Source organism: Tauraco erythrolophus, chromosome 16 (assembly GCF_009769465.1).
Source record: "Tauraco erythrolophus isolate bTauEry1 chromosome 16, bTauEry1.pri, whole genome shotgun sequence".
Classification (NCBI taxonomy): domain Eukaryota; kingdom Metazoa; phylum Chordata; class Aves; order Musophagiformes; family Musophagidae; genus Tauraco; species Tauraco erythrolophus.
This window is the reverse complement of record NC_141480.1, coordinates 418574-435803: the sequence shown is the minus strand read 5'-3', so window position 1 is coordinate 435803 and position 17230 is coordinate 418574. Positions and strand designations below refer to the sequence as shown.

At 52.3% G+C, this 17230-nt stretch overlaps 1 protein-coding gene across 3 annotated transcripts in view; it reads right to left on the bottom strand.

The window, feature by feature from the left end:
* The window catches only part of PPP2R2B (protein phosphatase 2 regulatory subunit Bbeta), a 92845-nt gene that overhangs the window by 55226 nt on the left and 20389 nt on the right, over positions 1-17230 (bottom strand). Inside the window, exon 1 of one of the 3 annotated variants that reach the window (XM_086621337.1) lies at positions 2848-2917. The exons of the other annotated variants lie outside the window; for them this stretch is intronic. Coding sequence (XP_086477463.1) covers positions 2848-2917 — 70 coding nt within the window. Of the gene's footprint in view, positions 1-2847; positions 2918-17230 lie in introns of those variants that run through there. 3 annotated transcript variants of the gene reach the window in all.

Genomic DNA, 17230 nt, shown 5'->3' with positions numbered 1-17230 from the left:
AAATACCATCCTCACCCCACATTTGCATAAAAATACCAGACCTATTTAAGTGACACCACCACTTCCCCAAACCACATTACATAACCTCATTTGTTCCCTCGTTGACACACCAGAGACACTTTCATTTCCAAAGCAAGCCCTCATCTTCTCAACAGGCTCTGGAAGGATTTTTGGTTTAAACAGAAGACAAGTTACCAACCACATCGTTTTAGGCATATGCTGCTTTCACATGTAGAAAAAATAAAACTGAATTATCTTCCTTATTTTTTTTTTCCACACTAGCAAGATCTACCATTTCAAAGCATGTCCAGCCTTCCTCTAGCAGAACAGCCGCACAGAGAATCACAAGTCCTAAACAGCACAAGGTGAAGAGAAACTCCCAGCTGACACACAGCCATCAAACACTCTCCTGTACCTCCTGCCGCCCCGCCGCAGCGACGGGGATCACCCCGGCTTAGTCTGTTACCTACTGCACAGACCCTGCTGGCTATTTCATTTCTCTGGAGAGGTTTGCCATAGTTTTCTAGTACGACGCACCAGGCTCTTCTGAAACAGCCAGCTTACAGCCTGGAAAGCTCACCACAGATTACCAGACAGACTGGATCTCACCACCGAAACCTTGGGATGGAAAATGCCCAGACCTCCCAGTGTCACCAGCTGAAATCACTGCAGGCTCATCTCAACCCTCCATCCTTCCTGACCAGGAAAACCAAGTTCTCAGCAGGTGATGACAGGACAGCTACCTTCCCATCTTTTATTTGCTGGCTGCTGCAGCTGCCTTTATAATGCAGCAATGGCAAATTCACCCTTCCATGGACCACAGCACAAGGCAACGGGAGCCAGGTGACCGGGACATACGGGAGCTCAGCCCCATCCTGGCCGCATCACCCTCCAGGAAGCACCTCACGCCATCCCTCCCAGCAGACATGTCCTTCCACCCCTGGGCTGGCAAACTGGCTGTGGCGAAGTCAGCATGGCCTCCGCATGTCCGCCTGCCTCCCAGTCCAGTCCTGTGGCGTGACACGCCGGAGAGAGCAGCAGAGCCAGGGATGCACCGGAGTGTCACCGCCCCTGCGTCTGGGGGCTGTCAACACCGAGCACTTACGTTTTGCCTACAGACAAACAACACGAACTTGTACATGATCGTTTTTGGTGGCTCACCAGATATCCAAAGCTTTCCACTACTATATTAAGCCGAAGATTTTCCTGCTAGATAAACTCTCCTTTAGCCATATGCCAGAGTCATAAAATTCCCAAAGTCTGGTCGTATGTTGGCTTCCTCTAGAGCCTTAGGATAAGGGAAAGCCTCTTCAGCTACTAATTAAGCTATTAATAAGCCTGTTCAGCCTCTCTGGTGTGGAGCCTGTTTTCTGAAGTTTCATGCAAGGGGTCAGTGCTACTGGGAGGGATGGGGGGGAATTGGTTTTGCTTTGCAGCACCTGCATCTTCCTCCTGAGATAAAGGAGCAGAAGGAGGTTGTGGCGGAGCCGATGTGAAGGCAGCAGCTCTTCGGCTGTCAGGAAGGGCAGCAGAGGCAGCCGCCGCTCTGTCCCCGTCCCTCCATCCCCACCTCGGCTGGTGGAGCCTGCCTCTTTGTGGCAGCTGCAGCGTCATGGGCAGGCTGCAGCTCCCCTTCCATGCCTGAACCGAACATGGCCACACCGTCTCCTCCGCTCCCTGAGCCATCACGGGAAACCCTGCTCGAACGCACCCATCAGCTTAGCCGGGGCTATGACATTATGCATGTCTAACAGTTTTGGCATCTCCTCGCCTCTGCAACACACAAGTCAGAATACGTATTCCTTCCTGCGGAGGCTTGTAGGAAAAATAGCCCTGAGACACCTCTCTCATTCCTGTAACAGGAATCGCACTCGTATTTGCCGTATTTCCCCACCTCGCGAACGCAGCCACACTCACAGCCTACCTGCGGACGCCACTGATGCAGTCACAAGCTAACGAAGCGCATTTCGAAACCGCGCCCGCCCGCATCCCTCCAGCTCCCAGCGAGCCCCGCAGCCACCAGCAGCGCCCGGCCCTGGCACCGGCACCGGCCCTGGCACCGGCCCTGGCACCGGCCGCCGCCGGCCGGCTCCGCTCCGGCGGGGAAGGGGCGGCGGACGGGCCTGGGCTCTCCCCGCTCCCACCGGCCGTCCCAGGCGTCGGAGGAGCCCGGCGACGGGCGAGGGAACTGGGGCTCCCCGGAGGGACCGGGGGGGCTAGGAGGCTCGGCCACGGCCCGCTCCGGCTCCCCGGGCGGGAGGTGCGGGCTCCGGGCGCCCCGGGCGGGGCCGGGCTGCGCGCCCCGGGCGCTGCTGCGGGCGGCTCGCGGTTCTCCGGCTCGGCAGCGGCCGCGGCGGCGACGAGCCGGGTACCGAACGGCTGCTCCCGCAGCCGCCGAGGGACCAGCCCGGCCGAGCGCGGCGGCTCCAGCGTGCGGGGGGCCGGACCCCCCAAGGCCGGCTCGAGGGAGCTCACCCCGGCGGGAAGGCGGTGGGAATTCGGCCGGTACGGCGGTGCTGAGTCACCGGAGCGGGTCAGCCGCGCGGCGCAGCCCGCACCGACCCTCTGGGACCCTCGCGCCGCCCTCGGCACCCGCTGCCGCGGGGCTGCCCGGCCCGGCCCGGCGGCAGGGAGCGGTGCCCGGCCCCGGCCTCGGCTCCAGCAGCGGCCCCGGCTCCGGCAGCGGCCCCGCCAGCGCGGCCGGCGGTGCGGGCAGCCGCGGGGGACGGTGCGGGGCGATGCGGGCGGATGGCGGGGCCGGCGGGGGCCGCAGGCTGACGCGGGGCGGCCCCCACCTGCTGCGGGCGGGCAGGGGCTGCGGCCGCCGCCCCCGCGGCACTCGCTCACCTTCCGTGGCATAGCTGTGGTCTCGCAGGAAACTGCTGCTGATCTTGCGGGTCTCAACGTCCTCCTCCATTGACAGCGGGCTGGCGGGCGCGGGGCGTCAGCAGCCGCAGCCGCGGATCCATCATCCCCCCCCGCGCCCTGCTCCGCGGCGGCCGGCCGCGAAATGCGGCGGCGGTGGGGGGGGGGCGCAGGGGCGGTGGAGCCGCTGGCTCCTCCCATACGGCTCGGCTCGGCGCCGCCGCCGCGCTCCGCCCGCCCCGTCGGGCACGGCACGTCCCGGGCGGGCGGAGCGCGGCCCCCGCCCCTGCCTCTGCCTCGGGGACGCACCTGCCCCCCGGGGATGCTCCTGCGCGGGGATGCTCCTGCCCCCGGAGGCCACCCCTGCCCCGGGGGAAGCTCCTGCCTGAAGGAGAGCTGCTCCCTGACCTGTCCGCCCACCCGAACACAGCCGGGGTCTGACATCAGGCCCTTTTTCGGCAGAAAAAGAGACACAGGATGGAAAAGCTCGGTGTCCCGGGGCAGGGGATGCAGCAGGGGCCAGGGGGTAGCCGTGCCAGCAGCGATAAGGTGTGTGCCCATGGATGCCTCGCCCAGGCTCGCCCTGTCTCAGCTGGTGCTCATGGCTGCAAAGGTCAGCGCGGGTGGGGGGATCGGTGGCATCCGAGGAAGAGCACGAGCACAGAGACTATGGGGGAAGAGAGGGCTCTTCTTTTCAGAGTACACCTCTGAAAGGACAGGCTGTATTCTGGATGCATCGTCTGGAGCACGCCAAAGTGAAACTATTTTTTGGGAGGGTTTTGTGTCTTGACATAGTCCAGCAAGAAATACGTCTTGGCACTCACTGAGCCACTGGCAGACAAAGGGAAAGAAACTCACGGGGGGAAAGTTCCCTCAAATCCACTTCTGTTAGCTCTTGCACCTGAAGTTGGAGGTGAAACCCAGCCGCAGTGCCAAGACTCAAGACATCCCCAGCCAGGCAGCGATACGTGCCCTGGGCAGCAGCAAGGGGGACAGGCACAACTCCCTGCTCTCACGCCAGCGCCACAACTGACCTGCAGTGTCCCCTCAGCCCCTTGCTCTGCTCTGCCCCAAAGGCTGCTGAAGGGAAATAGGTGCCTGGACACAGCCTGGGGTCAGACGCGGGCCTGCACCCCACAGCACACCTCTGCTTCGCAGTCCAGACCCACCTCCACAGCACCCTTGATAGCAGCAGAGCCCTCACTGTCCAGGATCGTCGTCAGTGCTGGGCACTGGCTGGGTGCAGCAGGGGACCCAGGTACACACAGGCACAGGCCCCATGGCCCCTCTGCGCTGTGTGCCCACCTGCCAGCACAGAAAGCCCAGTGCCCCCGAGCCCCGCCACAGCACAGGGCTGAGGTCTGTCACAGGAACCATGGAGCTCGACAGAAGCTGTCTGACAGCCCAGTGCCACATCAGCAGAGAGCGTTACTGTCACTGGGGCCAGAGGTGAAATAAGGGATGCAGAGGGAAGGGACAAAGATGCTGGATAACATTATAAATACAGTGGTGTGCTGCAGCTCAATTTCCTCTCCTAACTGTAGTATCATAATTAAAATCTCATTGGCAAGGTGCAAGATTTTACAGCCTATGTTATTATTCTGCTGAGATCGCACTGCCTCCTTGGGAACTGCTTATTTCGGGGAAAGCATGGGAGACAGCATCTCTGTGTGGGAAGGCTCAAGGACTCCAGTATTTCCAGTATGCACTTCTTGTGGACAGGGTGCTCCACACCTCCGCCGCACGCCTTTTGGAGGAACACGTGGATCCCTTCAGGCGAGACACAAGAGAGAGGGAAAGCTTCTTCTGCCCCGTGTCGTGACCTTGCAAGGAAAGGTGAATTCCCAGGCTCTCAGCTGCCTGCCTCCCCAGGATGCTTCCTGACATGCTGTCATGTGCAGGTTGATATAAGGCATTGTAAAACTGCACCTTGAAGAACTCTGGCACTTACTCATGTGCATATGTAACTTCAAGGATTTGTCAGTCACCAACATCATACCACATTGCATCACAGACCACTCATTAATACAGGGATTACCGATGTGACAAGCCAGAAGCATTCATTCATCAGACAGGCATGAGCCTGAAGTCTCCATGCCCAAAGCCTTCACTGAATTATTCTGGAATGTGCATTCCTTGCTATGATCACCAGGCACGTGTTTAAGTTAAGCAAACACATTGTCTTTGTGGCTGACGCTGCTCTTGTTGCAGTGGGCGAGACCCATAGGTCAGTCCGAATTCACTCCCTGCGACGAGGCACGAGACCTGGCCATGGTTTCACGGCAAAGTGCACAGATGTATTTACCAACACTCTCTCCCAGGCCAGAAAGAGTCACAGCAGTAACACTGGGCTTTAGGAACAACTTTTGCGTTGCGGGTAGCTTCCTGTACACGCTACAGCGCAGGGGACCGGACCCGAACACAGCACAGCAGGATGCAGAACTGCCGCTGGCTCCGGGCAGGTCGACTGACGCCCCCGTGCCTGCAGCTCCCTGTCTCAAAGGGAAGGTCCAGATACGGACCTCCCACGGGAAAAGAGAGAAGGAAAAGAAAGGTTAAAGCCAAACCAAAACAGGAACCAGATTACCTCTGCCTTCGATGTGCGTTTGCCCACAGATGTGCACTGGTGTACACCGTGTCAGACACAGCATCTAGCTGAAACACTCCCAACTCCAGAAAAGAAAAATAAAGACAGATTTTTAATAAGCAAACGTTGCCGTATCACATCCTCCCTTCAGCTCTTAGATGCAAGCCTCTGTCACAAGGCAATGCCCAGCTGAGTACCAACCACTGCAACGCTTATGAATATTATTTAAGAAACATGAACACAAATCAGCAACCTCCTTCCCTTTCTTTTCAGCAGCCTCTGTCTTCAGTGTATTTCCATTTTAACAAGTGCCAAGTCCTTTCTCCTTTATTAACTAGAAAAATAATTCCTCCCATTGCGCATGAATTATAATTACGTATTCATAAGTCCCGCAAAGTTTTTCAATACACCATATCATTTCAATACATCCACAAGCCACCTGTTTGTTATGCAACGTGCATAGGAGCTGCATCATGAAATCCATTTATTCTCAGCTTTTTAAAATCCAGGAATGAGCCTTTACAATAACTAAAAGCATTAGCTGTCCTAAGCAGGAATCCATTTGCAGATTAAATTCGCCAAAGGTCAGCTTGTAGCTGTCACTGTTTTCCAAACCCCCAGGTGTCTACCACGTTATATACTTTGACATCCCTTGAAGAGCCAGGACACTTTCCAGTCCATTGATTTTTGCTTCAATTAGAATAGCTTTAAGAGCCCCTACGCACAGGCTTCTGAGGGACTGAAGCAGTGTGTTAATAATGATTGAATTAAACCTCCGATTTTACGCTCAGCACAAAACTTCCTTCACCTCATTTATTTTACCTTCACATCCACGAGCACTAAATCTATTTTCCTAATTGCGGGGCTGGGTTAGAACAACACCAGCCTCATTTTTTTAACTGTGAACTATATTATTAGGCAACAAAATTTCTTTTAAACTTGTAAGAATGATTTCTATTGATTAACCAATCACTAGCGCAGCGCTGTCACGGACGTGCTGACTTGCTGGACGGTGCCAGGGGGTCAGCCTGTGCAGAGGTCTGGTGACAGCACGTGCATGGAGCTCCGCTGCCCGGATCAGGGACAGGGCTGGCAGCGGGGTCCCCGCGGCCCCTCTGCGCTGCCCCAGCCGCAGAGCGTGTGGGCAGCACGGCTGCCTGAGGCCACGGGCCAGCGCTGCTGCCCCTGCTCTGCCCCTGCTCTGCCCCTGCTCTGCACCTTCACGTGGTCGAACGTCCTCCTGCACCAGAGCGGGATGGGGAAATGCTCCCCGGGAGCAGGACGAGCTGCCACCCTGCGCACCTTCGACCGCTGCGGGTACGTGGCGGAAGGCGGCTCTTTGGAGACCGAGCTGCTGAGCAGCTCCCCGCACGCCGTGATCTGTGTTTTAAGGAAACGGGCACCTCAGAGGGCACAGCGAGACAGGCCGTTTCTCTGCACCGCTCTTGGTCAGCACCGGAGCTGACGCCGCTTTGGAGTGTTGCAGATGCTCCCCAGGGAACTCGGCACGTGGTGGGAGTGGAGGTGCTGGGAAGAGGCACTAACTGTGCCTACAGGAGATCACAACAGAGATAAACATTGAATTGTGTATTTTTGAAAGAGAAATACCATCTTTCTCGACAGTCCACTTTAATGCATATGTAAATGAAATAGAATTCATGGCATTTGTTGTGCCAATCATGACTTCATGAAGTGAGGCAATCCCTTAGACCAGTATTGGCTTCTGCATGGCCACTGTCACTCTGCAAACACAGCTGACTCCACGTTGCTGTTTTCTTATGTGGGAAAGACGTTTTCTTCCCAGGAGTGCTTGTAGACTTGTCAAACTGAGGAGGCAACACAACGTGTGGCCAGCGCTAGCCGCACTAACCAGCTCTGCGTAACGTCGGCGTACGAGAGCGTGCCTTGGCTGAACGCCCGTCTGCGCGGGAAGGGAAACCAGTGCTACCACGACACCGCTCTCCCACCCAAGTTGGCCCCTAATTTTTGATCTGGGTGAAGGTCATATCATAAAATTAATATTGTGAGAGGGAGAGCACTTAAAGCTCCTGTACGATTTCTCTCATCACGTCCAGTTCCTGATGCATTTATAAATGCACTCCGAGTCCTTCGGCTTGCAGATTCCACCAGACAGAGCACTTCAAATCTGAGAAGCTAATTAAGCTGCAAAAATGGGGTAATTATACTCCTGTTATCCCACATGTAATTGGTGTCAGCCAATCGGGTTGGTGGCTGGCTGGCCCGTATTTAAGGGATGACCCGAAGGGAAAGGGGCTGTCCCAGGGCAGAGACTCTTATGCTGCCCACGCTGGAAGAGCCACGTTACAGGAACCCAGAGCTCCTTATGAGCCCCAGTGCTGAACACATCCGACGCTGGAGGTGAGGTGGGAAGCCCAGGCTGCTGCTACAGGGAGCAGCACCTCTGAGTGACCACAGCAGATATTCAGGGGTCTGGCTCCTCCTAAAACCAGGGGTCTGGGTGCCGGTAGCTCCCTCCTCTCCACCAGCCCTCCCTCCAGACCTGCATATGAGGGGCTGCCTGGGGCGCCCAGCACAGGACCGGCACGATTCATCACCAGCAGCGCATTGGGAAGAACTGACTGACCCGCAGACGGAGGGCCGGGCTGCTGCCGGGCACTGCGGAACGCGTGCGAACCCCACCGCATGCCAGCAGCCTTGCTGAGCCCCCAGCGCAGCCCCCGCCAGGGCTCCAGAACCGTGCCCCATGCTTCTCCAGTAGGCACCAAAGGTCAACTGGGATTTCACCACACTAAGTCAGTTTGTTTCTCACATTTTCAACTATAAGGCACACAAGCAAGCTGAGGAAGCTGTAACCCACATCCAGGATGAAGTCCCAATCACATGAACCTCAATTAGCATGACTTCAGGAAGACCAATAATTTACTGGATTAAACAGAGATCAAGGAAATCGGGAAGTCAGGTCACACGCAGAGGGCGAGCTGCAGCCCTCTCCTTCCCAAATGACGGAGAACAGGGGTCAGGACCTCGGGGCAGGAAAGGGAAGAATCAGTTCATCGAATGCAAAGTAGGTGAAGACTTCTGCCTCCCAAAGGCCATATGATAAATTGATCTACTTGGCCTTCACCCCCGCTACGCGCTGTTACTGGTACCGGTACAAGCTGTACATGATTAACAGCACACCAGTAACGAGCGCTGCCACACACCCAGCCCCGCTCAGGGAAAAGCTGCTCTCCAAGTGCTTTCTCTTGTATCTTCAATTAGACTGACCAGCTTCTGGGGCATTTTCGCAGGCCTTTCTTCATTTTTACTTTTTCTATACAAAGAATTTTACGCCAGGGTCCGAAAACAGCCTCCCTTTACCTATTTACTGCTTCTGCCCTCGTTCTGAGCAGCCCCGTCCATGCGCGTTGCCAGTGCTTCTCGCTCCTTTCCTTCTCAGCCAAAACTTTGCTCTCCCTATGTACGTGCTCAAACAGTTACAACTGAGCCAGTGGGACACGTTTTTTCAGTGCAAAACCACACAGATTTTGCTCAGATAGTGTCAGAGCTTGCACGTGTACGTGTGTCTGTGTGCACACTGCACGTGGAGCAGGGAAAGGTCGTGTCAGCACAGAGCTCTCCGCACACCGAACGGGGCCAGGCACTACACCACCATCAAGTGCAACCATCACATCTTGGCATCTTTGATGGCAGCAGAACCATTTAGAAGAAGAAACATTTTTGTGCTGCTAAATGATTAAGGTTCCACATTTTGTTCTCTGCTTTTCTGAACGCAGTGATAACTGACAACCATCGCAATCATTTGGGATAAAAAACACTAGGAACTCTTCCCCAAGTTCAGACTGGGATACAGATATATTAGATAAAAAATAACAACTTTTCTCAACCATGTTTTCAGGTATTTCCTTTGTATTATCTCATTGCGTACTTCGGATATATTGTTTACTGGCACTTTCATATATACATGAACTTTATATATGTAAGAAAATACGTATTTGTCTTACGGATCGCAAAGGTGACATGACAAATCAGGGAGAAACAACAATGGACTACATAGAAATTAGAAAGAGAAGAGTCTTATTTCTATGTCTCTTAAGCAGCAGACCTGGATTACGCACTGGCTGTTGCACAGCAAGTTGACTTTTCTGCAGTTCATCGCGCTGCCGTTCTCCCGAGCGCGGGACCATGCCGCCCGGCACGGCGGTAACCCCACCAGCGGTGCCGCGGCTTCGCGGGGCTCCAGCTGCATTCGTGGGTGCCTCAGGCGTGGCAACCTGCTCCCAGCCCTTAAATAAGGGTTCTTATTTAAGGCATCAGCACAGGAGCTTGATTTCAAATGCAGCTCTTGTAAAGCCAAACCATCTTTCTCTTTACCAAATCACTCCTGTGATGCGACAGACACCGTCATGGTGCAACTGCAACGCAAACACGTCACTTCCAGGAAAAACTTGTCATGAATTATTTCTTCCTTTACGGATGATCTATCCATAACACACTCATTTTCTCTAAATTACTAAATTATATTATTGCTAAATCCACTGCAGAACACATACAACACCCCCGAAATGGAATGAGGCACTGAGTATTCCATGAGGGTCCAGGACTTCAACGTCCTTTAAAGGATACAGTGTGAACTGTTTGTCACATGTTCCTCACATCAGAGATATAATTAGCTTAAATACTTACACAGTAAATAGGATTTGCCACTTCTGAAGATTAAGGCCACATGTTACAGCATCAGTGCATCGGAACCAGTTGAGCACTCTATGCTAAGGAGTAAGTTTTTGCTTGAACACAGCTTCTCCGAGCAGTGCTGCAAACGAGATCTTCTGTTGGTGCTGGGGTTTCGTTTGTTCCTTTGGTGTTTAACTGGATGAACAAACTCCACCGCACATGACTGGAAAGCCAAAACCTGACTGGTGTTGGTTGGGTATCCAGGTCTGAAACACCATCATGAGACACCAGCGCAGAAGGTCTCCTGGGGACTTGGAGCACTATATATAGACCACACAGCTGATGTACACAGCACCGTGTAATACATAAATACTGGCTCCCTGCCCCAAAATGCTTACGGTCTGCTGCAGCGAAATGTGATACAAGGGATAAAGAGGATGCAAGATGACACTGGAACATTGTTCCTGAGATAATCATTATAGGAAGTCTAAGGCTGAACAACTAAATCTAGTGAGCACAAAATGGAAAACTAAAGGCAGTATTTTGTTTCTGGGATTTCCCTGTTGAATTATTTTCAGTTGGTGCAGAAAATCACCATGTTAATGTCACTATTTCATACAGAGATACAACTCCCAAAATGCTTTATATCAAGTTAGGTCACCATACGGGAGGGGAACATGTGAACTGGCACACGCGTTTGAGTGGAACAGACACTGCAAAACTACACTGAAGGTCATCTGCTCATCTTCAGCCGGCTGCACACCTCAGCTGTGCGCACCCCTCTTCATCTGCTGCTCACGAAACGTACGGTGCACAGGGCTCTTGGCATCAGCTTCGGGCTGATGGCTGCCGCTGGCGCCTACGTGTGTGTGAACTGGCTTCCAAACACCATTTCTCATTCATCACTCTCTTTCTTAAGAAGTTTCAGTAGCCGAGCCAAAGGCAAAAAACAATTCCACGGAGCAAAGATGACAATCACACATCACTGTAATAAAAAAAACACGACCACAAACCAAAAAACCTGGAAAGCTATCAAACAACCAATAGTCTGTAAACTGTTTATCCATCAGCTGCGTGTTCAGAAGAAGCAACAAAAGGAGAAAATGAGATCAGTTTGAAAGCAGAAAAAAGCTGTTTGCCATGTAACGTATTTCTACTCAGCACTCAGATGCTTCCCCATATATCCTGGGATGAGACAGTATTTGTGAGAATGACTGTTCAGCATTTATTTCTCTTAAATTAGCATTTAATATGCAAAATTTTGTATGGCCCCAAAGGTGGATTTTAATTGGAAGGACGTATGCCCATGTGAGATACCAACACATCTAGGTCATTTTGAATTGTATATCCTGAACTGCAATTACTTACTGCCTTCATTTAATTTGAACATGGACTACATCAAAAAGTAATGAAATCATGGTATAAATTAAACTAGGGCTGCCCCTCTCTTGTAACACAAGCACAGTAAGTTTTACAGCATTGCGAACTTGGCGCTGGGATTATCACTTTATGAAAATCATTCTGCTTGTCCTCAAATGTCATCTACCAGCAGAAGAGAGGAGAACAACCAGATGCAGCTTGGCCATCCTTGTAAAATGGAAAGCACAAAGGCTAATCAGTCAGACAGGATTAATTCCCCAAGGAAAAGGAAACTGCATGTCTGGCAGAACGGCAATCTTGATCTATACCGGGATCAGCTGAAGTTTCACAACCATCAGAAGGATGGCTGGGGTCTCAAAACCAGGCTGGTGGATAATGCAAAACTGGGTAGGGAAAAATAGACCAGTTGTTGGCTGCAATACTGCAAACAAGACAACCCAGAGAGCCTGTAACTAGTGATCTACTTGCTGACTGTTTCAACATTCACAGGAGTTTGTAAATTTTTAGTGATACTTAACAAAGCGACAACCCACGCAGGCGAAGGGTCTGCCCACCGATAACCGTGCTTCTTCCCCAGCTGCCTTGGCAGAAGGCTACAGTCTGTTGGCAATGTGCTGCAATAAACTGAGTCTGAAATTCAGCCGAGTGCTGGACAGCCTGCCCTGCATCATGCATGCTTCGGTTAAGGCAGACTTTATTTTAAGCACAAAACCACTCTGGTACGGGAAAAATCACAAAAGTCATCACAACATGCTCCGATTCACCTGCCTCGTTGGTATTGTATGGCCATACATCCCACAAGCACAGCTGAGCTGCCACCGGAGACGGCAGCCCTGGCACCGAGGGTGCACGGGAGCCTCCTGCTGAAGCCCAGGTGAGCCCGGAGAGCAGAGTGGGAGCGCTCGGGGGCAGCGTCTGCGCGCACGGGGCTGCACGCCGGCGGGGTGACGCTGCACCGCGCTCACGTCACGCCTGCGTTCGCACAGCGTCACTACATGGCGATATGATGCGATGTACTATATCATCCTGTAAAAAGAAGCCCTTTAGAAGGGAACGTTTCAGCTTGAATTGTGTTCATGTCTGAAGCATTTAAGCATTAACGGAGGGTCAGGGAGTGTTATGCTCTTCCCGTTCGGCGTTTCTTACGTGCACATGGTCCCAAATTCAGTCAGTAAAGCTGCTTCTCTGTAACTCAGAGCCACAAACAGAGCGAGGCCAACGACAGCAACGGAGCGTCTGCAACTCCAGCGCTGCGGGCAGGCTCTGCCCTCGGCACGGCCCTTCCCTCCCGCCTCGTTCCCATTTCATTCATTACCTGCGAACGCCTGAAATCCAGCGTTCAAATTCCACCCATCACTCCTGGGACTGTGCCTCCCCCTCCACGGGATCTCCCGGTGCCTCCGATGAAGACAGCAGCTCTGGGAAACGCGGCGCTGGGCCTGGCGGGGGACCCCACACTGTGCGTGTGCCCCGGTGCCCGGCTGTCCCCCGCCCGGGCAACGGAAGGGGCTGCTCCATCACAAAACAGACATACACCCCCTGACCCATGTTGGCAGTCCCAGCACGAGGGCTGGGCGTGACAGCGTGACTGCGGTCCCACCCGTGCAACGAGCCCTGCGCTGCCCTGCACCGCGCCGCTGGCCTCTCCCCGTTTCCCAGGAAAACAGAGCTCGTTTTTCCATTCTTCTCTTCACCCGTGTAACAGCTCCCAGAAAGGGCTGCATCCCAGGGTGGGAGTCGTTTTCCCTCCTGTGTGGTACGCAGTCCTTGTACCCACTTACACTGATTTCCACTTTCGGAAGCCTCTGGGAGGAAACACGGGATGTGAGAATCATACAGGGACATGAATGGGATGGAAGACCACCACGCAGGCAGGACAATCACAGAGAACGGCTTCGGACATCGGCCAAGTCTGCGCTTCCCGCACACTAAGGCGAGGCCAGCCTTCAACAAAACATAAAACCAGCTGTGCCACTAGAGAATAATGACAAGTATAGCTTAGAGAAGGAAAAAAAAAAAAAGACACCATGGGGAGCCTTAAAAGTTTGCACGACTTCTCAAAACACTAATGTTGTAAAACTACTATTTGTATGTCACTAATATTTACATATTATCTACTTCATGTCATTTGGAAAACCAAACGGAAAAAATGTTAATTAATAAAAGATATCACATCTTATTAATGTTCATATAGTAATTACAAAAACCACAAATCCATCTGTTAAGTAGCCAGCAAACAAGACAAACGACTGTGTTATGTTAAACAGATTATAAAATGCCTGAGGGAAGGAAATCTAACAGCCTCGACCAAATCATGAATCATGCAGCAGCCCAGTCCAGCACACGGGTTACACGCGGACAGAAACGCGCACATGTGCTCACACACGTACCCGCCTTTCCCAGAGCCTTTTCCTGAATTACACACAGTAACGATATAAGCAGTGAGGTCAGTAAGACATTCTGCATAAAAGTCTACATTGAAATGTGATGATGTGATCATTAAGATTTTATTGTCCTTTAAAAAAAAAATTACTTCCTAAACCAGACAACTATCCCCACCAGGATCAGACTGGAACAATATGCAAAATAACATTAAATCCAATTGCCCCATCCATATGGGAATCCAGTTACTTTAATCCAATTTAACAAACAAAACTGATTTCATTCTTGTCATGTTTCTGAATGATTTCTGAACATTTAAAGGAAGAAACAGTCAGGCACGGAGAGTAATTGATTCATTAGCATGAGCATCATCAATCCATCAGTACGTTCTCCGGACGTTCAGCAGCGTACTGAGGCATGCGGCACTGAACGCCCCATTCTTCATGCAATATATATGCAAAACTGGATGCCAACTTGCACGCAGTCTTACCATGATTACTCACTTAAAACAAGTAATGGTGCTAATTAAAAAATGCATCTGAATAGTACATTTCACATGACTATCCTGAGTTCCCATGTATTAGCAACCCACTCCACCTCCTCCGCAGCACTAGGTGCCCGCACTGCTGCAGGAGGATGCACCAGGACGAGGGGCTGCACACCCAGCCCCTCGCGCGGCGAACCGCAGACATCGGCACCTGCAGCTCTTGGTCCCCACCAGCTTGTCCCAAGCAATTCCCACGCTTCATCTCTCTCAGCCCTTCTGCTCCAACTTGCCACATCCGACCAGAAAGAGGGTCAGTGATGATCCTGCTGACTGCAGAGCCCGTTTTAGATCTATCCACACACCACCACACGGAACTCCTGTCAGCAGACTATGGCAAAGAGGTTGCGGCGCTCCATTTTCCTGAGACACAAATTTATGGGAACAAAATGTCAAGAGTCTAACAGCAATGTTCCCCTCATGTCTGCCCTCAGATAATCTGTGTCGGAAAAATTATGGCCACGACGTTCTATCAAAAACATTATCCGTGGTCTTCCCAGTCTTACACACGTGAAATTCCATCAGTGTGAATTTTGTGGCTTTTAAGTTCAGACAACATGGAGAGTGATGTCAAGCACAGCAAACCTGCAATGCCTTTCCTCTCAAGGACAACTACCCTGGAAAAATTACAAAGTCAGCACAAAGAGGAGAAGATAAAGATTAGAGGGCAGCCAGAGCGGTGGAGGATTGTAAATGGACTCATCTGCAGGCGATCTCTTCGCCGTGCAGTTGTGCGTGTGCTCACGTTCAGGAGACGGCACCCCCAGAAGACAGGGAGCTGTTCCCCTCCCCGGTGAGAGGAGGACGAGAAAGACACGGGAACGCCCCGAGGGCCAGGAATTAGGTCCGGGGCAGCCCCTGCTCACCCCCATGCAGGGCCAAGCCTCGCCCCTTGCACTGTACCAGCCATCCTCGGGTCTGGACCCGCTTGTGCACCAGGAACTGTCACCGCGGTGCTGCATCTCTCCTGAAAACAAGCATCTCTTGGCAACTCTGGACCCTCTCCTCCTGCAAGCTGCAGGGCCTCCAGACCCTCAGCTGGGAGCCCCCCGACCATCCCCAGGGCCCCATCCTGGGGCCACGGGCAGCCCCAGCCACGGAGAGCTATGGCCCGCAGCAGTGCCCATGCCCACGGGGACACTACGGATAAGAACCGTGCAGGGAACACAAGTGGCTCGTTTCCCCAAGCAACAAACACTTTTGCCTTTTGCTCTTAGGCTGCTCCTGTTTTTAATCAATTGGATTATTTGTTTTCATCTCCAATTATTCTGTCGCCTAGAACTTCAGATTAACAGCATGGATGGAGAGAAGCCTAAGCTGCTACTAGGTTAAACAGTCAAGTCAATTAGCCTCTTTCAATGGAATAACGTTTAACTATGTGGCAGTGGGTCAAAAAATGCACCTTGATGTTTTCACAAATGCTACAGAACGAGAAAACAAAGTGTTTCACAAAAACGTACTGTTCATTCAACAAAACTGAGCCCCACGCTTTCCCACTCGCTCTGGCTCGGTGACGCGGATCACACCTGACGCCGGCACCTGCGGTGCCAGTGCTGACAGCGGCCGTCTCCGCTCGGGCAGGGAGGCACAAAACACAGCCATGAGCCACGCAGGTGGGCACTCACTCCTGCCTTTGCGGACCTCAGCCCCGCCGCGCTGCCCGCGGCGCACCCCCAGTGCTCGGCACGCCCAGACCTCCTTCGGGGTCGACGCATTTCGCATGGCCGCTGTGTGCTGTCATTAGTCAGTGCTCAGTGACAGCCCAAAGTCATTTCAGTTTTCATAGCTCCCAATAAAAACAAACTGCAGTTCAAACCTCACAGTGCAAACCTGGCTCAGACAGTCACTGGTTTAATAGATCATGGTACTGACTGGTTTCTACTTATATAGGAAAAGATGCTTCAGCAGCTAAATCACGGCAGCCCAGACCCACCGACCAGGGATCCAGGTAAAGGAGGCAGTGAGGTCTCCAAGCAGAAGAAAGAAGACAGTAAACTGATTTCATTAATTGTTAGAATTCAGGAGAGAATGTGCAGCTAGCCAAAAAGTCACACTGTTGTGCAACATAGCACAGAAAGTTAAAAAAGCAGCCAGTAGCACTGGAAATGTTTGTGCGAGGACAAAACTGATGATGAAGTACACAGGAGTCTGTAAGAACTCACTAACGTAAGTGATTAATTGTATTGCTGAATGCGCGTTGCCCAGACAAGGGGTGGCCTACAACAACCGCAGCCAGCTGACCGCTCTCAGATCATATGCTGGAAAAGGGAAAAGAAAAAAAAGAGTGCTGAGCTGTATGCTGGAAAATGTATTACTAAATGCCATGAACTTGCATTTGAAAGGAACTGCTGATTGTGAATAAATCCACCATATGGCTCTACAAAGCTGCTAGTGCATTTATTTCCCAAATATAGCACAATCAGCCTGTGACGGTCTGTTTTTCTTTTATAATCCACATTAGAAAATTATTTAGAGTATAGTACCAAACACAATCGGTTGGGTTGCTGTCAGTTACCGGTGTCGCACAAGGCTTTCGCAGTAAGAATAGGGTCCTTGTGGTACGGCAATTACAGCCGCACAGCTTCACCACCGTAACGAAACACTGAAGGTATTTCTGACACTGTTTTGGTGATCGTGCTTTAGCAAAGCTACCTGTAGAAAAGAGAAAGGTTAAACTATTGCTTTTGTGAACGTTTTTGTTGAGTCGATGCACGTGGACTTATGGCCCTTCATGCCCTCTGCCAGCGTGGTAATTCGCGACGTTCCTGGATGGGTTCAGCAGAGGGAGCATACAAAATCCAAGAAGCTGCAGGCGG